Genomic DNA, 24,473 nt, shown 5'->3' with positions numbered 1-24,473 from the left:
ATGGTATTTGTAGTTTGTGTGTTATCGGCGCCTCATATTGCTGGGTCATTAAAAAAAAGATATATAAAATGATCTCGCAGGCCGGATGTGGCCCGCGGGCCTTGAGTTTGACACGTCTTACATGGATGGGACTAAGGGCAGAGACACATCAAGCTGACAGTCGGACGTTGATGTACATCATTTGTGTTGCTCTGGCATCCTGCACTGCTGGCATTAGTTGGCCCCTGTCAGCGGCTTTTTGGCTGATTCAACATGTTGAATTGGCGTCGGCAGTTGGGCCTTGTCGGAGAGAGAGAGAGACCACTTTGATTGGCTCTTAAGCTTAGTAAATCAGTGTATAAGAAGAGAACAGTTCAGGAAAGCCCCTTCAGCCTGTCACTGCAGTATCCATGATTTCACTTATTTAGTGTGATTTCTCCTTGTTTTTCACCTCCATGACCTCCTTTCTTCTTCTACAACCAAACGACCAAGGGCAGAGAATGGCAGTGCAATTTGCAACTTATCAGACATACTCTCGATATGAAGCAGCTATAAACAGCAGATGTTTTGAACAAGAGGCACTTTGTTTACTGCTTTTATTTCCACATTCTAGCTCTTCTTCTTTCCCTTTCTGAATAGGGACTACAGATACTGCCCACCTGCTGGTAGGGGGAGTTATTTCTCTCACGCAGGCACAGAACGTACATGCTAGTCAGCCATTGGCTATAGTCTGTACAGTGTGACCTGACTGGCCCAGACAAAGCTGTTGTGAGGACCTGACTGGCCCAGACAAAGCTGTTGTGAGGCGACATAGCAGTCGGCCTTCATTGGTGCTAGTTCTTTCACACCAGCTTGGTGTGTCTTTGCCCTAAGATGCTAGGAAGAGAGGCAAGTGAGGGACTTGATAATTAGCCCATGTTAGTTTTATGGATCACATGGCAATGCATCAAATTGTTTCCAAGATGTTTTAATCTGGACTAAAACGGTGGACCAACAGTGCCATACATCAGGCTGTAGGGATAAAACCTAATGACTTTGTCCTTGGCCTACAGACCTAACTTTTTACAAAGTGTGTTTTTGAAAAGTAAGACAGACAGACAACAGACAGAACTAAAAGGTGGAGGTAAATAAAAGCTTGTGGTCCCCTTTGAAATTCAAAATGACCTTTATGTATGTTCACTGGAAGTTCTCTTTATCCTCTCACTTGATCAATATTCCTACCACCCGTCACCTATCCTACTGGTCTTCGGGGATAATAGTTTATTTTCTCTGTTTTGTTCCTGCTTTCTCTCTCTCCTCACACACATTCTGTCTCTGCAAAATCCTTCAATTTCCCTCTGTTTCTCTCGCCTTCCTCACCTCCTCCAGCTTCCTTTCTCCTATTCCCCTTCTCTGTGATAAGACAGACTACTGTTCAGTTTGTGCCTCGACATGCTGAATTTCAAATAGGTCCCTTCGACAAAAATCCAGAGCCAGTCTCCTCTTTCTGCTCTCCCAGAATATTAACTAGTTCTGCAGCAGTGTCAACAATCATGCATCCCCTAGTCCACCAAAGCTTTGCAAGTCTGTTACATTAAGGAAATTACCAATAGGGGTTTTTCCTATTGAAAGGTGTCAAGCTGAGTAATGCACAACACAGGTTCTGTGTTTGTTTCCACTGTTCTCCACCTACTTTGGAGATGCATTCTGGGAGCTAAATTTCAGTACTCTTCAGGAGGTAGTACTAAAATCAGGTTCCAGGAAAGTGAAGGGGGCGGGGTACAACGGGCGCAGAGCAGTTGCCCCTGATTGGTTAAATGTTCGTTCTTCACACTTCAACTATTAGCATTACAAGCACCGTGTGTAAACACACCCATTAGTTTAGAGGTAAAACAGGGACTTCAGTGAGTGGTGAAGACATCACATTGCTGCAAGTTTGTGTTCTGCTTGTTCAAAAGTTATTTGATAAACTGCTCATACAGTTTCCTCTATTGGCTGATTGTTGCATTATGGAGCAATCTTTCACTTCATCTGCTCTCCTTCTGATGTGTGTGTAACAAGAGAACAACCCCTCCTTCCGCTAAACAGAGAACAACAGAGAAAATACAGTAAAACCCAATGCAGGATGGTCTGTGTCAACCTGGGAGGTTAGGCAGAGTGAAGTACCACTCATTAGGTTCCGACAGTAGAAATGCAGTTAAAGGGGGTCGGTTGGTCATCACATCCTGATTACTAGGTGAAATGCTTTACAGTGGTTACACTTAAATGGATGCCCATATATCCTTCCTACTGGTGACCATATTGTAGGTCCTACTAGAATGGCATCATGTCATAGCGCTGCTGCTGAAATAGCTCTTAAGATGATTCATATCCCTGTGAAATTCTCAGAATGTACCCCTGACCCACTTTTGGACCTTGGACCATCAGTTAGAAACCACTAAACTAAGTCACTGACAGTTCACCACGACAGTCTCATCACTTGGCAGTTTTTAACGCCTAAAATAACCTGACAGACCTGTTTGAATTTTTTTCTCTGGTCATGTGCTGCAAAAAAAAAAAAACCCCCTGCCATAATTTCCTTTTTGGAGAAACATTTACATATTTTACACCCTTTGCTAAAATGATAAGTTGGAGTATTGAGTCTGAGTAGTTGGTGGTATTCATGTGGACAGCAAAGTAATAATTTCATTGTACAGGGAAAAATGTTTCCTAACTGTGCATATGACAAAAACACTGACCTTGACCTTTGGTCCAAAACTGCATCAGTAAATGTTTCAATAATCGATGAACTGTTCACACGTAGCAGTAGTGTACAGTAATACCAAATATACGGTATGCTAGTTCTGAACAATAACATCTGAGAATTTTTTTCTCTCTTTTTTCCCCACAGTTTGTTTTTATATAAATTTTATATTAACATCTTTTTGTCTGTCAGAGAAAATATTTTCTACTGAAAACATTTGTAGGGGCTGTGGTAAATTGTGAAGGCCATTTTTAAAGGTACAATTTTGTGTTGATTATTTTGTCCTTACAGACTACAAATCAATCAAGATGTAAGTAGTTGTTGCAGCCACATTTCTGCAATATTATCAATTTTACATAACAGCCTTGGAATAGCTGATATAGCAATGACAAATGATACGTGCAATACAAAGTATATGAGGACTAACAGTAAGAAAAACTGACTTGATTTGTACAAAACTGTGTTTAACACAGTAATCATGCTGCCTGCTGTATGGGCACAGGAGAGTATGTGACTCACACACAACTGTCCTGACTCACATGGACCTGACCTGAAAAAGAAGGGCAGTAGAAAAGAAAGCTGAGGCAGAAAAAGAGAAAGCTAACAAGTACAAAAAAAGAAACCCTCTTACTTTGCTGATCCAAGTCTCAAATGCAGACCCATCAGTGGTCAGGAACAAATCTGTGGTGGGGAAGACAGAGCGACATAAAGCAGACTGAAACATCAGTTCTTCTGGCAATCATAATCAAACATGCAGCAATAATGTTTTAGGTGTTTTAGTTTTGCTAGTTCTTACTGTACAGCACTTTGTGGTCAGATGAGTTGTAAAGTGCTTTATAAATATAGGTTATTATTACTATTATTAATAACTATTGAACTTTTGATGGCATTTCTATTATGTCAGCTGCTGCCAGATAGAGTACACTGTACATAAATGTGTGCTTTAATTGTCACCTATTATGCTAATCATATTATTATACATTTAGAAAAATGCTATTTGGCTGTAATTTTCTTTCTAACCAAAGTACCACCGCCAGCCACAATTACATATTCATCGGAAATATTATTTGAGCCTCAACTGCAATGTTAATGCAATTTTAAGATGCTTAAGGTGGTAAAACAGTTCAACTTCAACTTTTAAAACTTTGTGAACTTGCAGACATGTTGCCCACACAGACTTGAAATGTTTTACAAATGCAAAGAAAATAAATGCATGCACAGATTATGCATATGTGAACACAGACTAAGTAAAGTCATTTGCACATCGTGTGTCTGTGATACTGTGTGTAGTCACACCGGGTGGTGTGTTGATGAGCTTGGTTAATCAGCCAATCAGGCCTCTTAGAAAGAATCCAGCCGTGATTGGCTGATTAGGTACGATGGCGATGTGTCATGAGAGAGGCATGGGGTACACGGAGGAGCAAAGATATCTTCATCTTGTAAACACTTAACATTCTCGCTGTGGGGGTATTTCCTCCCTTAGCTCCTTATCTAACCACTTTTTCCAAGTTCACTACTGCCAAACTCTTTTCTCCATTCATTTCCCTCTTTTTAGTCTGTAACTAAATACCAGCCCAACTTTAAACTGCCCTGCTGTTCCCTTTGCTGGTTGGGTTCTCACTCCTATCAGGCAGTGCATTGCGGGGTGTAAACTGATGACTTAAAAGTGAACCTGAATGTGCTCTTGAACAGGACACTAAACTTCAAACTGCTTTCTCCTTGGACGCTGCACCATACATGACCTTGCTCTCTGATCTGTCCTGAGAGGAAATGAAGTTTAGGAGTGCCGTAAAGGGGGACATGAACACACAAAATAGGCAATTCCATTTTGTAAACTGAGCAATAAGGTAATCTTAATGTGATTCTCCTGATATTATTGTCTTCGGTGCATTGTCCTTCTCCACTCTCACTTCCCTTATTCACAGTCCCTGCCAGAAAGTATTCTACACAGTCTCGTAAAGAGTTCCTCGCTAGCAATATAAACCTAACTGCTGCCGCCATCACTCACTTTAACACAGTTTTACTGTTCTAGGGACTTCTACTGGGCTGCCAAAGGCAATTTAGGGACTCATTCAAGTTAAAAGAGATGTTATAAGGGGAACAAAACAAAACTAAGCAGGGATGAATCAAACAGAACAAAACAGATCAGGACAGAAGTGAAAGACCTTAGTGTTACTAAGTACATCATTTATGTTGCTCTGGCATCTCCCAGTTTAATTTTTGCAACTCAATTTATGTTTTAAACTAGTGTTCTTGTCTCAGCAAAACTCATTATTACATTCATATTTATATATTTATTTTTCTTTCCAATTACAGTATTATGAATGCTTTTCCAGTCAACCAGAAAATCCTTATACAGACACAGAGCATATAAATATTCAATAGGTTTTCTAGTTTTATTAATAGGGGCTAAAACGTGCAGAATTTTCACTCCCATCTCTTATTGTGTATCATGCTAACTTTTCATTTGCCTTACCCGCCTTAGAGATATGGGGAAGTGAGGGCTCGAGTTAAATAGTTTATGTGAGAGCAACCAGTGCAAGCCTCCTGCAGCTTTCCAAAAAAAACATGATTTTTACATGAATTATTTCAAACACATGTCTAAAACTGACCCAACATCTGAACGCTGATTAAAACCTGGTCAGATTTCCCCGAAGCATAATCTTTGACAGGTGCCACTGTTAGTTTAGTGGTGCAACAGGTTGTGTGGCTGTCACTGAGTGGTGCCTACTGCTACTGCAGAAGGGAGGGGCCCAAATTAAAGGAGAATTCCACTAATTTCACATACAAAACTCTTGAGGAATCTCTTACATGTGTCTCTGTGTGTTTTGCACCGTGGGTAATATAGATACAAGGTTTTGACCAGGAAGAAGAATTCTCAAAGAAGAAAAAGAATTTCTCCCCTTCTTCTGCATCTTTTTAAATTGTCAATCATGAGTTTCAGCCACCCACTAGAGACATTGTCATATTGCCTCAGAACACATCATCTGGAAGAATGTGAAGGAATTACCAAAACTGACACCAAAAGTGTTCCAATTAGCCTAAGTGTCAAACCCAGGTCAACCAGATTTGTTCTTTATCCATACTTACAGTCTACTACTGGAACACATCTGAATGTTTCTACTCTTCCCATCCGGCAACAACACAACATTAGACAGTGACAGAACTACTGAAAAGATGAAGGAAATTAGTGCCGGGCTTTGGTTAATGATCCGGACACAAATGGACAGCCGAGACACATCACTGTTTACCCCTGTCAACATACGTAAGTCTCCAAGGTGCCCGGGATCCACTTGTGTTCAGATTTTGATACTACTGCGACACTTCCACTTTAGTATCGAATGGCAACAGGTACAATTATTATTCTGTCTGTTACCAGACAGGTGCCAGTAGTCTCCCTAACCACAGAAGAAGGAGTCCAACAATTCTCAGCATTTTTTTTCTTTTACTGAGCATTGGGGCACTCTCACTAAAACAACCACCACATCCTGCATCAATGACGCATTTTCCTTGAACAGCCTTGCCAGAGATGCATCAGGACGCACTACCATTTACACTACAGAAAATATATGGCCAAACCCAACCCAGATCACCTTGGCAAGTGGTTTCAGTGATCGGATCACAATCCGTCTTGGTGGTCATTTACAATTGTATTTGCCCAGGACACATTTTAAAACCAAGTCTAAACAGGGTCACTGATAAGCTACTAGTTATCCTGCTTGACCTGACTGGTGATCATCAACAACCATCAAAGCCAGCTAATCCCATTAAGACATTAAGAGTCAGAAGAAAAAGATGAGCAGCAAGCTGTAACACACAAGCTTGATAGGTCTGATTATTTCTTCCAAAATATTCTTTTGATACGATTTCATATAGGGCTATATGCACAGTGCACAGTTTGGGTTTAGCACCCAGAGTCCACAGCTTTAGACAACCTGTCAACATAATGTCCCTGTACAAATAGATATCACCTTTAGATTAACAATGAGCGGTCTAGACACATCTATACCTAAAACAATTCAACAACACTGATCTAGCCCTCTGCACTTAGAATGCATACACACATTTAAAGCAAAAGCTAATAGAACTGTCATGTTCCACCACTTGGGAAAGATGCATAAATAATTAAGATGTATAAATGTGTTTGTGTGTGGGAGGGTGAGGTTGCGTAACAGCAACGGACTCAGAGCTCTAAGTGGTATGCCATGTTGTGAGTTAATTAAAGACATGCTAACTGTGAAGGCTGGAGCCGCGGCTTTGCTAGGTGTCAAAAAATACACAACAGAAGAAACAAAACAAGCAAGACTGATACCAGATGCTGGGGCCATCCAGTTTTCAAGGTGATCTAAATACACAAAGCAGACTTACAAAACAAATCACTACACAGCAAAAGCATGCTAAGACTTTAATTGGAAGTCAGGCAATCTATAATCACTTGATTATTTCTTCTGTGTTCTTCTACTCTGACACATACTCAGATTTTTCTGTCTTGTTAAATTGTCTCTTTGCTCCAAATGACACTTCAAAAAGCACAATGTCACGCCCACATGAACTAGTACATGAGCAGCCTGCATAAACACATGCACACCCACCCCCACACTGCATGGCTGATTTCAGCACATTATTTACATATCTGTGTGTGCATTTGCATGTCAATTTCTTTGTCATCGGGTTGTGATCCAGCCAATCATCCATAATCAGCTAGTCCTTTCACACTAACAGAATAATTGCAAGTGTGTCTGTTGCTAATAACAGGGTGTCAAGAGTAACAACTGCCACAGCTGAAGTATATTAAAGCAAACAGCACAACAAGGTAAACTGTAGCACAGACCTGCATGCTGCACAAACTGAAGGTCTCGATGCTGTTTCTGTTAGGACAAATACCAGCATGCTGCACAAAGGTTTGATTAGCTCTATGCTGTTTTGATTAGGACACAGATGAGCTTGATATGAACTAGCAAGGACAGGTGTTTGTGTTTGTTAGATACATGGCATCAAAACATAACAGGTGTTTGTGTTTGTTAGATACATGTTGGCATCAAAACATGTAACACACATCATGTGGATTAAACCATCTGCAACCACATGAGAGTTTTCGATTAAGATGGTTGGAGAATAAAGAACAACAATAATTTTCTCTCTCTAATAGCTATTCTTCATTTGTGCATTCTAAAGATCTACCATCTCTAAAATGGCACAGAAAGTAGATCTTTATCCAGTGGATCATTCAGGTAAAATGAGAGAAAAAGACACTGCTGACCGACAGCAGAAAGCCTTAATCATACTCCAGGATGTACTGTATACAGATTGCTGTGGACTTGCGCTTGGACAACACTTGTACAGTACATGCACTTTTGTGCATGCTACAATTCGGTTCATGTGTACAGGGACAGGTTCCACACTAGCACCAGAAAACATGATGGTGACCACCTGACAGGAAGGAGAGTGCCTATGTTTGTGGTATTTGGCTGAACAACATGAAGAAGTCAACAACAGTGTGTCAAAGCACAAGAATAGGACCACAGATGTGGAATACAGACAGTGCAGGAAACAAGCATCCAGTTTCCTTTTATGGTGCATGTGCAGTTGGTGGGCTTGTAGTACATGCAGTTTGCACAGTGTTGCATTTTGGGCTGCATGTAGTCGTTCCCATGGGGGTCTGTCTGGAACCCTAGACAGATGATGATATTTACATCATGCAACCCTTGTAGCCATCTGAACACGGAAATCTCGGATTTGCCTAACAAAGCCTTAAAAAAAAGGATCAACTTCATTGGAATTGGGGTTTGTAAAACAAAAGATAAGAGTACAACATTATAGGCATTTTCTGAAACCCCATTTCCGACTGTTGGGAGATCATTTAGATACCACAACAGGCAGAAGAACATGAACAAAAGATACACCTTTCTCTATAAAAGGAAAAGTGAAAATTTAACGATACGTTCCACCAGACTCAAGTCATTTCAACAAGTTGTCTCACCTCGTGAGTCAATTCTGTGATTTCTGTATCCATTCAGTATGAAAATTTAAACTCTCAGGTAACTTTTTTCACATTTCTATCACAAAACTTGGTTTTTCTGCAAGCATGTGATGTCTGTTTGTGATCTTCAAACATATGTATGCTGGGCATGGAATGGATCAGTCTAGTAAATATATGATGGCATTTCTTTATTAAAAAGGTGAAGTAAAGTGAATCAATCCAAGTTCATACTCGGGTGTAGACTGCTTTAGAGAGGGGTAGGAGTGGAGAGGACCAACAAGAAGTAAAAGGAAGAAGAGAAGAACAGCGCAGGGAGATGAGCAGTCCTTGAGTTATTCATAGCCTCTCCATCAGATTTGTTACTGGGATTGGAAGCAATTTAAAGGCCTCCGCTGACTGTTTGACTCGAGCAGCATTATGTCTCTCTATTCCATTATGTTGAGCCACGGTGTTGAGAATAAAGTCCTGACTTCCTATTAGCCTCTGTACAAACAGATAGGGTGATGCTAGGTGGGTGCTAAGCCTCGACTGAGAAGGAGAACTCTGACATTGAGGAGAATAAGCAGTAGCAGGTGCGAGCCAATGCTATCTATTCCAGGACAGCAGGATCAAGAGGTGTTGTCTCAGAAGCACAGAGAGCTGAGAACAGTCATAAGTCTGTAACACCAGATAAATAAATAAATGGAGCATAATAAAGGCACAGTTCCTGACACACAAGAGGAGCCATACAAGCAAAATTCAAATTCAAGGAGTGGAACCTTAACAGTCAGCGGAAATGGGGTTTCAGAAAGACACATAACTATTATAGACACAGAACAGCTGTAATAAATATTCTTCAATATTCATGTGGCAAAATGAGAAGCATGAAAACACAAAGTTCTACATAAACTGTACCTGAATATACAAACCCGATTCCAAAAAAGTGGGGACACTGTACAAAATGTGAATAAAAAGAGAATGCAACGATGTGGAAGGTTGAAATTCCAGTATTTTATTCAGAATAGAATATAGATAACATATCAGATGTTGAAAGTGAGATATTTTGAAATGTCATGCCAAATATTGGCTCATTTTGAATTTCATGGGAGCTACACATTCCAAAAATGTTGGGACAGGCAGCAATAAGAGGCCGGAAAAGTTAAATGTACATATAAGGAACAGCTGGAGGACCAATTTGCATCTTATCAGGTCAATTGGCAACATGATTGGGTATAAAAAGAGCCTCTCAGAGTGGCAGTGTGTCTCAGACATCAAATGGGCAGAGGATCACCAATTCCACCAATGCTGCGGAGAAAAATAGTGCAGCAATATCAGAAAGGAGTTTCTCAGAGAAGAATTGCAAAGAGTGTGAAGTTATCATCATCTACAGTGCAAATATCATCCAAAGATTCAGAGAATCTGGAACAATCTCCGTGCGTAAGGGTCAAGGCCGGAAAACCATACTGGATGCCTGTGATCTTCGGGCCCTTAGACGGCACTGCATCACATACAGGAATGCTACTGTAATGGAAATCACAACAGGGCTCAGGAATACTTCCAGAAAACATTGTTGGATTTAAAATGGACTGTGGTAAAGTGGAAAACTGTTCTGTGGTCAGACGAATCGAGATTTGAAGTTCTTTTTGGAAAACTGGGACGCCGTGTCATCCGGACTAAAGAGGACGAGGACAACCCAAGTTGTTATCAGCGCTCGGTTCAGAAGCCTACATCTCTGATGGTATGGGGTTGCATGAGTGCGTGTGGCATGGGCAGCTTACACATCTGGAAAGGCACCATCAATGCTGAACGGTATGTCCAAGTTCTAGAACAACATATGCTCCCATCCAGACGTCGTCTCTTTCAGGGAAGACCTTGCATCTTCCAACAGGACAATGCCAGACCACATACTGCATCAATTACAACATCATGGCTGCGTAGAAGAAGGATCCGGGTACTGAAATGGCCAGCCTGCAGTCCAGATCTGTCACCCATAGAAAACATTTGGTGCATCATAAAGAGGAAGATGCGACAAAGAAGACCTAAGACAGTTGAGCAACTGGAAGCCTGTATTAGACAAGAATGGGACAACATTCCTATTCCTAAACTTGAGCAACTTGTCTCCTCAGTCCCCAGACGTTTGCAGACTGTGATAAAAAGAAGAGGGGATTCCACACAGTGGTGAACATGGCCTTGTCCCAACTTTTTTGAGATGTGTTGATGCCATGAAATTTAAAATCACCTTATTTTTCCCTTAAAATTATGCATTTTCTCAGTTTCAACATTTGATGTGTCAGCTATGTTGTATTCTGAATAAAATATTGAAATTTGAAACTTCCACATCATTGCATTCTGTTTTTATTCACATTTTGTACAGTGTCCCAACTTTTTTGGAATTGGGTTTGTACTGCACATTTAAATGATGGTTAAGTCCTTTAAGGGCACAAAGGTTGTTGTTTCAGTTTCTCAGTAGTGCCAAGAAATAACACCCCCAAAATGTGGCACATTCTTTTTTTTCTTCAGTGGGCAATTTATTAAAATTTGTGTGACTTTCACCTCAGTGTAGTCATGCACCAAACTTATTTTCCACAGTATCCTGTTATTCTCCACCATACAGATAGTTAAAGAATAAAAATACTCCAAACCCAAATTGAAAAAAGAGCATAACAGCAAGGGAGAGGGGGGTGAAGAGAAGAGAGATAGAGAGAGATGGTATGTTGAGTTACAGCTTATTACTCTGTTCACACCAGTCTCCCTTTACTCTAAAGCTTGCCACTATGGAAACATGCATGTACACACTCATATACTGTAGACACTATACCATACTAACTAACCCACCCAGACTAGATTTTTCATGTCAGCATCGATGCACACAGAAGAATATAGCATCTGGTCTAAATCAAGAGATGGCTGCTGTGGCACACAAAGGTTTTCAAGATCATTATGGGAACAATGTGTCACAACACAGTGCATTGCACCCTGCTGTATATGAGGCTGTGTAGCCACAGAGCAGCCAAAGTGCCCATGCTTGTCATACGATTCTGGTTCATGAATGTACGCATGTACATTCACAATCTTTATACAGGATACATATCCATTCTGAATGGTCCTGTTGAATAGCAGCAGATGAGTGAAGGAGATAAGGTGGGAAATACTAAGACTATGCATTAGAATCTAATGACTGTTGAATTCCTTTTCATTACTGAGCTTGTACCCCTTCTTGCCTTGTCTCTACTGTCATTCCCTGCACAGACATATTTCCTTATACTATCACCCAGAGGTAAGACAAGCCAGGTGATTCAGGAAGAGAGAATTTCTGAGGATTAGGTCTGTTTTCCAAAATGACAAGAGTAGAATTCTGGTCAATACAGTTGCAATTAAGAAGCAAATAGTGAACATGATCTCTTCCATTACTACTACTTCTTTAAACTATCTTCTATGCTGTTCTGTGTAATTTACCAAAATACAGCAGTGAGCTGAATTATTCCCATGGAAAATACAGCCATCAGTGTAGCAAATATCAGACGTAATTATAAGTGAACAAACTAACAATGTACTCCTACTGTCAATTTACTCTGAGCATACCAGAACATGACAAAAATTTCTTGAATTGAGGATGAAAAATATATTGAGAGACTTGTACTTTACAAAAACAAAAAAAAAACAACTTTTTTTACCAGAAACTCCATCCCTCCTACTCTGCCTATATACTTTTATATCAAGCTCTTGTCCATCCTTTTTTTAGCAAGGCAATCTGAGGTCAGCAACAATAGTTACAACAGCAGCATTATTACATCCCCATCCTTGTACCCGTAAAAGGCCTTGCAGCAGCAGTAGCGATGGTTTAACCAGGCTGCAGTGCAGAGTGGATCTGACAGCCAGCAACGCAGCTGTTACATCAGTCTCTAATAGGCTACGTAGGTTTGTATACGTGCACTGTCACCTCACGCATCATCACCACACTCCAAGCCATTACAGTTCTGTGCATGTATTGTTAGGGCTACGTTCTGTGACATTTTGTCAAAAACTGTGAGAGTGCAACATAAGAGGATGATGGCTGAGAAGGAAAATAGGACAGAGGAATGGATGTAAAGAGACAGAAGAAGGGAGGAGAGCAATAAAGTCATACAAAGAAAGGGACAAAAACAGAGCTGATCCTCTCTTTTGTTTGTGTGTCTAATGCCCCTGAGCAGGTTATTTGTTAGCCTGGTACTCAGCAAACAAGCTGCGACTCCTATCTTATGCCCCGTTGGCCATCAAAGACACACACACACACACACACACACACACACACAGGTGCAGACATGCAGGTGTGTGCTCCATTCCCTCAGAGTTGCTGAGGAGATGAGCTCAAGAAAGGCCAACATGCCGACTGATCTCATTGCTCTGTTCATTGTGGTTAGGGGACAAATGTCCACTTTGGGTGTGCTTGAGTTTATATGTGTGCATGTGTGTGATGGAGTCTAAATGAGGCAAAATGAGAAGGATGAAAGCACAAAGCACAGAGTGTGCGTGCCTTACTCGCTTGTGTATATTTGTCCACAGTCGTGTTAACCCATCCTGCAGCTTATCAGTCAAGCCCTCTGTGTTTGTTCGTTTGCATCGATTTACTTCCTCCAAATCTATCCCTCGGATAGAGGGATCCATGCCTCAGCTGGACAGTGGGAGGGCCTTTGGCATTCTGAAGGAAATGTCACAGCTGTCACCAGTGAAACAGATACTTAGTCTCCGACAGTGGGGCATTTCCTTACTCACAGCGAGGAGAGTGCAAAGAGACAGGACGCAATAAGGTTACTGTGAAAATATACAGATCATCAAGTCCAATGTAGGCCCACAACCTGTGTTAAAGTGCAGTGGTCAAAAACAAACAAGGTACCAGTTAAAAGGTAATACAGTATGTAATAAAATATAGTAGAAGTATGTAGATTACATATAGATACTGTTTGCAGTAGGAAATAGTTGACAGTTATGAGCTAAGTGTTCATGTAATCTTGGAGAGATCCGTTTCTCTTGTTTGGAGATGTTTGTGCATGAGGATCCTTGGGAACTATCTACTGATAGCTTGCTCAAGCAAGAATATCTTGGCTTGTGTCTTCTTTGTTTAATTTATGGTTAAACATCCAGGGAGCAGCCTAAAGTTGGGCATAACTTCAGCCTTGTGTAAACCTTTCATGTTTGGGAAAGGAAATGTGCGCTGGGTCAGTGCAACCTTGAAGTTCATGTACTGGACATCTCAGACAATTTCCGGAAGAAGGGGTGTAGAGCTGTCGTAGAACTGTGACTCTAGCTTAAGCAATAGGAGGGGAGTGTACAGGAGGTGTAACTGGGAGAAGATAAAAGTTAGAATGGCAGTGGGTTAGAAAGAATGATGGTGCTGCAGTCGTGAGTGTGTGTTTGGACCCGGCTGGTTGGAGAAGGGACCGACCTGACTCTGGACTCTGACTGAATATACCTAGTGGCCACAATGACTGACTGACTGACAATTCTCTTATCTAATACTTTTGTTTATTCTTTATGCAGAGTGATTCTGTCCCCTATTTTGCAGATTGCTGGATTGTCTTACAACTTATTGAACTGCTTAGAATTATTGTAATAATAAATAACTAATGGAATTGGGATGATTTGCTTGAATTAATTTAGTCCACATCAGACCCTAACAACCACAGATTTCTTTTTGGCATCACGGTTATGCAGGCAGGAGCCTAAGGTGGGAAATTTTATTCTAAATTCAATCTCCTATCTTGGCTGTCCTCCAAGAATTTGTGTAGAGGGGAACCAGATAATTTGCTTTATCCTGACAGGTGGTGAAAGAACACTGTGATCACTAACACCAAAACTATTACTAACACTGCTGTGAATAACTTGTTTTAAATGTTTACATGACATTGATGTTGTTTTTACAAGTCTGATGTTTAAGTGATTATGTTGTTGCATAAAACAAAAAAAAATACAGCCCATTTAGGTTTCAAACATATATGAGTTGCTAAATAGCGGTTTTGATAAGAGTTTAAATTCATAAAGCTGTAATAATGACGTCTGTACTGCTGTGGGTTCTACAGAGTTAGGTTATACAGAGTTAGGTTATAGTTGTTTAGACTCTAAAGTGATTAATCAATGAGTTTCGGTTATTCTTAAATGTTGAAGTATTTTTGCAGCAAGCTGTTGTACTGTAGAAGCAGACAGACTGTCGTGTCCTTGCAGCCGTTTTAGTTTTAAAGGGATTGAGTGTGCTCCTCCGTTTAGACGAATACATTTAAAGCACTCTGCGTGGGGTATGGAGCTACAGCCACATGGTTCTGACCCGATCAGTGTTGACCGGCTGTGTGCTACATACGGGTTTTGTTGGCCAACATGGAGAAATCCAATTTCAAAACGCTTTGTGTACATAAATGAGTCTAGACTTCAATGTGTGTTTAAATATATGCACGTATATTGATTGATGTTGTAAATGGCTGTGAAGTGTCTGGAGAAATTTAGGGACACCTAGGGATAGGTGCGGATGGCTGAAGAGCGGAGTGTGTATTTTAATTTGTTATTGCTGTTAAATTTCATGTGTTTACAGAATGAATAATGCATTGCTGAGGTGTATATGTAAGTGTATATGTATTTTTAAGTGTGTGTGTAGAGGTCAGGGCGTCTTTCCATTGTGTGTGACAGTGGAAACAAGGGTGTTGGTAAGTAATAATATGCTGTTTTATCGTTATTCTAGATATTATAGCCTGATGTTTGTGTGGTTTCTAATCTTTGAAGTTTGTGTAGTGAAGTGTTTAGTAGTTTATAGCCTTGAGTTTTTGCGGTTGTCAGTCTGTGGAAAGCACATGGGCGTATGGGTGCTGATTTGCTTGTATAAATAAATACTGAGCATTGGCTATTGCACTTGTAGTTGTAAACTACTGTTAAGGGAGTAGGGGTTTTTTTTGTTGCTGTGGTCGATTCATGAGGGAAGAGTAGCTCACTGCTTTATCGTGACTAGTGCTACATCTGCTGCCCGTTGTTTTTGAAGGGAGAAAGTGAGAATGCTCACTTTGGCTGGTCGTGGACCAACTGGAAGTGGCTCAGTTGTTCAGAGCTGCATGCTCCGCCTCTTACCTTCCCCCTGAGCAGTTCTGCGTGTCTGTGACATAAACATGCACTGAGACACAGAGGAGGGAGGCGGGATGTAAATTTAAACCATTTCTTTGCACTTGTAATTTTGCAACTTTTAAATTTGTTAATACTTATATGTCCATATATCTAGAATAGATTAGTCTAAAGTAGTAGCTTTAAACTGTTGTTAAACTGTATTTTTAGTGCCTTGTACTGGAACATGGGTAATGATAAGGAAGTGAATATAATCTAATTTGAGCGACCCCTAAAACGGGAAAAGCCGAAAGTGACTTTCTTATCTCAAAAGTGGAACAGAAGAAGGCGACGCTTGTCAGTATCATGGCTGCCAGAGGGAACATTTGATGAACTGTGCACCAAAATTAAAAATCTGAAATTTATTATAAGGTTAAAAATAAGTCTGCAAAGCGTGTTTGCAGACATGAACAAGAACGTGCTGTCTTGCAATTATTTAGTAGTCATACTGAAATGAGGAGTGAAAATACAGCCCAGTATGTTAGAAAATCAGCTGATGAACTGGTGGAGGCTGCAAGGTTTGAGCAGCTGGAAGATGAAATAGTTGATTTGCTTGACATTTATTTAAAAGTATTAAAGCTTCCTGGTATAAATCCCAGATGTTTAAGGATACTCATAATCAGATTGTGAAGCTTCTGCAGGATGTCAAGACAGAGACAGATCATGAGTGCGGTGGGATGGCAAAAGAGGAGGTGCTCTGCTCTGCTCCGCTCCATCTGATGTTACGCTGGTGTCCATACCCCAGACCAACACCAGAAGCTGAGGTGAGTTATGACCAAGTGGGAGCTAGACCTACACTCCTCCACTCTGTACTGCAACATCCAATATCACACCAACGTGATTGTTCCCCGGCTGAAAAAAGGGGGAAGAAAATGGTGCTTGTGCTTGTGACTCCTGTCGAGCCAGCCAGACCCACACCCTCGGCAGTGACCTGCTGTGGTCAGTCCCCAGCTGATATACACACAGCCAGGGGGGTGGGCTGGAATGCCTCAGAGGACAAGTTGGTTTCCTGCAGGCCAAAGAGGAAAGTGCTTCCACTGTGGGAAGCGGGGTCATGTGAGAGACAGATGTCCCGAGTGGTCTCATGGCAGATTAACGCGGGGTCAACAGGGTAACCCTGGGGCAAGGGGAGCTATGGACAAGGGGTGGGGTCCCCCTCTTAAGTATTCATCACTGCGACAACAATAAAGACGTGACACGACAATAAATGAGTCGTGCTGTCTTTTTCAAACTCTATTTCCCCTGTAGTTCCAGAGCAAGGGAAAAAGACTGCTGAGCTGCAAGCGCTGATGTCCGGAATGTGACATAGTGCTTCTTGCTACACATAGCCAAATGATTGTGGGGCAAAGGACAAAGAAAGAGAAGATCCGAGGCAATGGTGTATTGGTCTGGTGGTGGATAACACCTTTATAAATTTGGTTGAAGTGTCAATGAACTTTATTAATGTTGATCTGTCAGAGGCATCACTTCCGGGTTGTCAGCGTCATTGCACTCTTCAATATTTTAAGACTGAGTCTAAAGTACAGTCACATATTTGGCTCAAGAAACAGAAATACTTTGATATAAGAAACAGAAGGTTCAAATATAATTTTCCTCTCACTGTGATAGGGAAATACAGTAGTACTCTATAGACTTACACCCAATGGGCCAACACCTCATAGGCATGGTGCGATCAGCACAACCCCTACAACAAAAATAGTAACACATAGTCTGGGAGAGAGAAGGTCGATGCATACTGTAACATTACCTGACTATAGACAATTTAAATGCATTCAGATGAAAGAAGCCATTAAAGAGAAAATGGACATAAATAATCTTCATCATGACATGCCCTATGTCATTCATTATTACAACAATTTAGACAAAACTGCCGAAAGAGGCAGTTAAGAAGAGGTAATACTGTAACACTGATTAATATAACATGGTCAATCCAGGAGCCCCAGCTACTGCCTTCAGCTGTAATAGGACACCACTTGTGTCCCTCCTCTGATCAATCTGTCCGTACGCTTCACCTGTTCCTTACAGTACTGCAATTGACTCAGTGAAACTTTATGTCCCTATTCAGCTAACATTGTTAAGAGTCATGAAGCAAACAAACAAAAAGTCATAAAGTCCCAGTGATAAGTTTCACAGTCCAGTTCACACAAATAATATCTTCAACATACTGGAGGACAGTACTTAAGCTCTTACCTGCCAAATTCCCCATTTGATCTTGAAGAATTTTATTAAACACATGACAAAACAGCGGCACGCTGAAAGATGCAGAACATAGGTCAATCATATTAAACCAGTTGACCTCAGGTGGAACATTTACCAACAGTGTATGTAAATTTGGAACTTCAGTTTAAAAATTCTCTACGACCTCAAATAATGATCTATGAGATTTAACACATTGCTTAGATAATGTACCACTTGATACCCACTTTTGTCCATTTTCATCACAGGCAAGATTGAAATATTACTGCATAAATATTTACTATATAATCAATGAGCCTATATGTTGTAGCCCATAGTCTATATTCACCATAATACGACATGTAAAATGCTGTTTTTCCTTTTTTGTTTTTTTCCTCATTACAGCTACAGTATCTTTCATAAGAGTATGTGAGAAATATTTTGCTAAGGACAAACGTTTATTGAGGAGTTAACTGTAATAAGAATTGATTTTAGATTTGGTTTTAAAGGTAAGAAGAGGTTAATGGTTAACTAAAGATGTTGGAGTTTAGAAGTGTTACAGTCTCAGACAAACATGTTTATGTTTTGGGTTTTCTCTTAGTTTTTGTTGTACTTCTTGTTTGTTTATTTGCAGAGTTTAGAAGTTCCGTAGTCTTTAGACTACGAGAGGAAGGATACTTTTAAGCAGAAGAGGGGGGGGACGGGGGAGCCAGCCGTGAGCGTTTAACAATTTTTACAGTGATCCTAACAGCTGATAAAAAAAAAAAATCTACATACATTAATATTTGGTCTGTAACATAGGCCCTTTGATGACTTCTCTCATTGACACCAAGTCTTACTGCATCGACACATCCTGCCAAGGCCACTGTAATGTATTTACAGAGAAGTCAGGGAAAATGGAGCATATCATATACTGTGGCACTTGGATTCTTTTATGTTGAGATCTGGCATCTCTTTATTTTAGGGTTTATTTTATTTTAAGGGATAGAGTTTTCCTGAAGTACAGTAAATTTAAAAAATTTAAATACTATATAATTTTTAAAATTATATTTATGTGATAACATTCTTTTGGCTTTAGTGAATCCAATTTAAGACATAGGGCAGGCCATTATGAAGATTATTTATGTCCATTTTCTCCTTAATGGCTTCTTTCATCTGAATGCATTTAAATTGTCTATAGTCAGGTACTGAAAACTGTTCATTTGCTGAATGTGGTCAAAGTTCCTGAGCTACCCACAATTCTATAGCCCCCCTTCCTCTTTTTTAAGTTAAACATGGGATTGAGCCATATTGGAGTGAGAGTAGAAAATGATGTGCTAGAAAATTTGGTTTGCAGTTGTGATGTTTTGTCAGTGGAACAGTACATCAGTTTATATAATTGATATGGAGAAAGGGTTTACTAGAGGTGTGAGAGCAATACAGATTCATGACCGTACTGATGTGCAGTGGTTGGTATGGGTAGCCGTTTCCCTTTCCCAGGTGACACCTTATAATGATGATTGGTGACAACACACTCCCCTCCTCAAAGCGAGCATTCACAAGAGCTTTAACCTTCTCCATCAGTTACTATTAGAGTCAGTAATGTCCTTTCCCAGACTCTTGTCAGAGTGTGAATAAAGGTTGTCCTCCAGTAGGTTTTAAATAGCTTTAAACCTGGTGCAAACCTTGGTAAAATATAGCCATTAATAATGCTACCAAGGAGAACACACTCTTTAAGCACTCCTTAACAACAACATTTTCTTACAACAGGCAATGTGTCTGGTGGAGCATGAATCGTGGAATAAAGACTATTATTGCTACACAACTTTTCAAAACTGCTACACAGTGCTTCACAGGACAAATCAAAGTTTCAAAATGGAACCATTAGAAGTCCTGACTAAATAAGAAAAACATATATAAAGCAGGAAACAGGAATACATGGAAAATACAGACAGGTGACAAATTAAAGGAGCAACTTGAATAAATGATGACAGTGCTCCCATCCACAGGGCACGAAGGGCCACTGGATAGTTTGATGAGTATGCAACAGTCTTCACAGTCACCAGATCTCAATCCAGTTGAACACATATGGGAGATTCTGGACTGACATGTTAGACAGCGTCTCCACCATCATCATCAAAACACCACATGAGGGAATATCTGTTGGAAGAAGGTGTTCATTCCTCCAGTAGAGTTCAGAGACAATGCCAAGGTGCAGTGACGCTGGTCTGGTGTCACATGGTGGCCCAGCACCTTACTAAAATAGTAACATGACCTTACATAACAGAAGGTCCCCAGTAGGCCCCCTGCAGCCTTGGAAAACAAAACTAAATCACCATTGCTCTTTGAAGACCTCTACATAAAACTCTTCTTATACACACACATACAAATGCAGGAGGCAGATGCTCCAGTAGATACAAAACAGGATACAAGTTATCTGGTTCAGCATTCACACAAAGGCATGTTTATCTCTACAACATGCTGACACAGTAAAGTGTCTAGTGTCACAAGCACACAAATAACTGCATAAAATAACTCCATAACAACAGTCAATACACCAAAAAGGGTGCCGATATAAATTTCCCATTACACTGGTCAAGCTTTTTATTATGGTTCTTAAAATTTATAGCAAAATGGCCAATGTCAGAGTGTCCCTTTTAGAGGTGTGGGACAGAGGGGACTGCGTGGGTCTGAAGCCAAATCTTCACTGGCCACCTCTATTGATATGTGGCCCTGTCTTTCTGCTAGCAAGGAAGCAGTGGACTGTGAAACGAGCTTTTCCAAACTTGCCCAAAGACTACAAAGACGATTTACTATAGTGTCGAAAAAAGGAGCAGAAGAGAACCTTTATGAAATATATTTGTACTGCTGCTGTGCCATCACTTGTTAATGCAGTGAAATATGGCAGTCAAATTTTCCCCTCAGTTAAAATGTCTGACAAATGCTGAGAGGGTTGAAAGATTCTTTTCAAGGGTGCTTTTCTCTTTTAGAGAGTTTTTCCCTGAGGCTACAACATGACTGAACTGGAATCTTTGTCACGTGCTGTCTATCAAAATCATGGCAACCACGATGCTTTTTAGGAATATTTGCATTCAGTACCACAACCATACATATAAACATGCACAAGTGCATAATGCTTACACAATGTTGTTAGCTGAAACATGAGAATATATACAACTAATATAAAGCTGAAATGTCCTATGTTCATTCAAATGTAACCACCGCATCTTGCACTTTTAACTCTGTCCGCAGTCGATAGCTGTCAAACCCTTTAAACTGAGGCGGGTGGCCCCAGATTCAGGGCTGTATTGAAGGCTAAACATCCACATCTCAAATTCTGAAACTTCATTTAAGCAGACTTTACATCTACTAGTGCGTTAATACTATAGGCTCCCTTTCTCAGCCTCTTCGTCAAATTCTAGGTTAACTAGTTTTTGGAACATTGCATCCATTTTAACAAAGCAGCCATCAATCTACCACCCACTTTTGCTATGCAGGACTTGAAACAAATGCACCTTACATGCTGAACCATTGCAGGAGCATCTTTCATGGGAGAGAGTGAATCAGAGTGGAAGGTATGTAAGGTAAGTGGAAATATATGCCATCGTAATCAAAAATAGATGCCTAATTAAAGAGCACAGCATTAATAGTTAGTGAACCCTTAAGAGGGCCTAAAATTATTTTTTACTTAATGCTGTTTGAACAGCTGTTTATAGGCTTTGTTGATTCTTTACAGTTCAAGTTTGAAAGCAAATCATCTGATTAATCTCTATTCACACATTAACACTGTAATTAACACTGTGCAAGCTTGAGCTCTGCTTGCTGCACGATTGGATTTTTAAAACGGGGCTTGTTATATTTCAGAGAGGTGACTGAAGGGATAAGGAGAGAGGAGACAAAATAGAGGGATAAAAAGGTACATCCCAAGTCTTTTATAAAATAGAGGGATAAAAAGGTACATCCCAGGTCTTTTATAAGCACTATTGTTTCCCTCACTTGCATCTTTCTTGTGTCTTTGTCCTGCCTATGTAAGCTGCAAGGAAAATGTGAGGAGAGAGGACTCAAGGAAACACGTTAACGACATGAGACGACCTTTCCACAGACCCTTCATCTGAAGCATCCAATCACCACCTGATTTCTGATAAAGGGGTGTGTCAGTTCACAAAAACCATTTGAAGGATGGTCTCATGTATCCTTGGTCATGGCTCCTCCAGTAGCCTCCTCACTCCTCAGTGCCGATATAAGAGATTGGAACATCATCGGTTGACCCAGAAGTTGAGGATGCAAAATGACCTTATAAGAGACATGAGATGTTCCCAAAAATGCAACAGTGGAGACAGGAACATGGAGAAAATAAGGAAGGTGAACATTCAAGAGATTAAGAGAAGGGATATAGCGAGCCAGAAAGTGATTCAGCACCAGTTTTACTGTGATTCAATCCCATATCACTTAGAGTTATTTGGTGGCAGCCACACCAGCAGTATAGGAGCATGGCAACTGGGCTACAGAAGAGCAAAGATCTGAAAATCTGTCCCTAAGTAGTAGAGAGCAGATGATGAATAGGGACAGCCAAGTTACTAGCTGTTCATGTTGACCCATAACCCTCACCATAGTTATCAAATATTAAGGTGGTAAACAAAAACTATTATATGTCATATGAACCAAATGTGTAGGATATTATGTTCAACATTCCTTATCCAACACGTATTAATTGAGGCCGGGTGTCCTAAGGCAAACACTGATAAATTGCACCTCAAACACTAATGTTAGCTGCGATGTCTATATATGCAGTCACATTAAAATAAGCACCACCTTCCCTCACACACACATGCACACACAGACACACACGTGCACTGAGATAAAATGCAGAATCCAGGCCAGGAACAAAGTGAGAAGCTCTGTAGAATAAATCCATCTCTAAGCCAATATGTAGCCCCAGTCCACACTGTTCGACTTCTACCCCAATCTATCAAAACAGCTCATTCACAAAACATGGCAAATGACACCAGCGGAGAATAGAGTAATGCTATTCCTGGAAGAAATAATCTCCTAAAACCATTACAGGGAACAACGTAGGTGCAGTAGCAACGGGAGGATTATGGTCAAACCCTCTCACACAAACACACACTTCCTTTATGCTGCACATGTGTATATTTAAATAGAAAATGTTCATGTAACAAGCATAAGAAAGCTCACTCCAAGGACTGCAACCAAGTATATAGTATACAGTGTGTCAGCGAGGCTGTGAATACGGGCCTCGAAGAGCACCGAGATACAGAGAAGGCAGAGGAGAAAGAGGAAGTTCCAGGGGAAGCTGGAAAGGACGAAGGAATTATTATTAGAATGCTGTGGCAGAATGCTTAGAAAAGTTAAGCTTTTAATAAGTAAACATAATCATAAAATGATTTGTGTGTTTTGTTTGACATAATCATTAGTGAATGTGTTAAATAAAATGTGAAATGGTTGTATTGAAAGGACAGGGAAGACTGATTTTACATCTAGCAGAGTGGAAAGGACAGAATCACACAAGAGGAAGCAAACACACATCCCTAAAATGAGGAACTGCACATGTTCGGGTGTGCCTGCCACACTGGAGAGACACACACTGCATTGAGGAAGTAACAAAAATAATGTTTAAGCACAAAAGTAAAGATTTGACTGATAATTGTTTGATCAGTGTCTAATCAATGATAATCCATGTTAGTCACAGTAAAGTATTCAAAATATAAAGAGTTATGTTCTGATTTTAAAGCATTGATAGTTTTGTGTGAAACTAGTGTGTGATTCTGGACTTGGACTGACAGTAAAAAATATGCAATACTTCAGAATAATATGATTTTGCACACCAAATAACACTTCAAACAGGTGTGCCAACATCAAGTGTGGACTGTGTTAGCAATGAAAGCACTGATTCTATACACCTGTGTGTGTGTGTGTGTGTGTGTGTGTGTGTGTGTGTGTGTGTGTGTGTGTGTGGGTTTGTCTTTATATAGTTGTGCGAACCAACCCCTGACAGAACACCTTTCTTGTGTGGACATTTCTTCTTGTGTGGACCTTTTGGGTGGTCCACACAAGGAAAATGCTAGGATAGGCTCCTTTCATCCTAAAGAATGATCTGTCTAAGTTTCAGAAGATGTCCACATACAGAGAGTAAAGTCAGAAAAATGTGTGCCAGCTTGTACTCTAAAAGTATCATGCTTTGATTAAATACTGCTTAAGCTGAATTCATGCAATACTGCCTGTGTCCTTAAAAGGGCACAGACAGGGCAGCTTAGAAGTGGGTGGGAATCAAACAATATTTATAACACCTGGAGCTTGATCCTCACCTTCAACTAATGTTGCATTAAATGCATGCCTCAACACTACGGAGATGGCGGTAGCACCACAATAGGTGTGCTGAGGGATACGACGAGGAGAGAACCGTGAAAGCTGAATTAGACGATGAAAAAGAACTGCAAATTGTCCAGGTAAGATTTATGAAACTGGTTAGTTGTTTTGGTTTGAAACTAAATTCTGGTTTAGTCCTCTGGCTCATTCTCCAGC

General features: G+C 40.4%; 1 protein-coding gene across 1 annotated transcript in view; it reads right to left on the bottom strand.

The window, feature by feature from the left end:
- itfg1 (integrin alpha FG-GAP repeat containing 1) overlaps positions 1-24,473 on the bottom strand; it is a 187,427-nt gene that overhangs the window by 135,340 nt on the left and 27,614 nt on the right. Inside the window, exon 7 of the mRNA XM_020617139.1 lies at positions 3,333-3,382. Within this exon, the coding sequence (XP_020472795.1) occupies positions 3,333-3,382 (50 nt within the window). The remainder of the gene's footprint in view (positions 1-3,332; positions 3,383-24,473) is intronic.

The sequence above is a fragment of the Monopterus albus genome, unplaced genomic scaffold, assembly GCF_001952655.1.
Source record: "Monopterus albus unplaced genomic scaffold, M_albus_1.0 scaffold186.1, whole genome shotgun sequence".
NCBI classification, from domain to species: domain Eukaryota; kingdom Metazoa; phylum Chordata; class Actinopteri; order Synbranchiformes; family Synbranchidae; genus Monopterus; species Monopterus albus.
The sequence above is the reverse complement of the archived record's forward strand: the minus strand, read 5'-3'. Positions and strand labels throughout refer to the sequence as shown.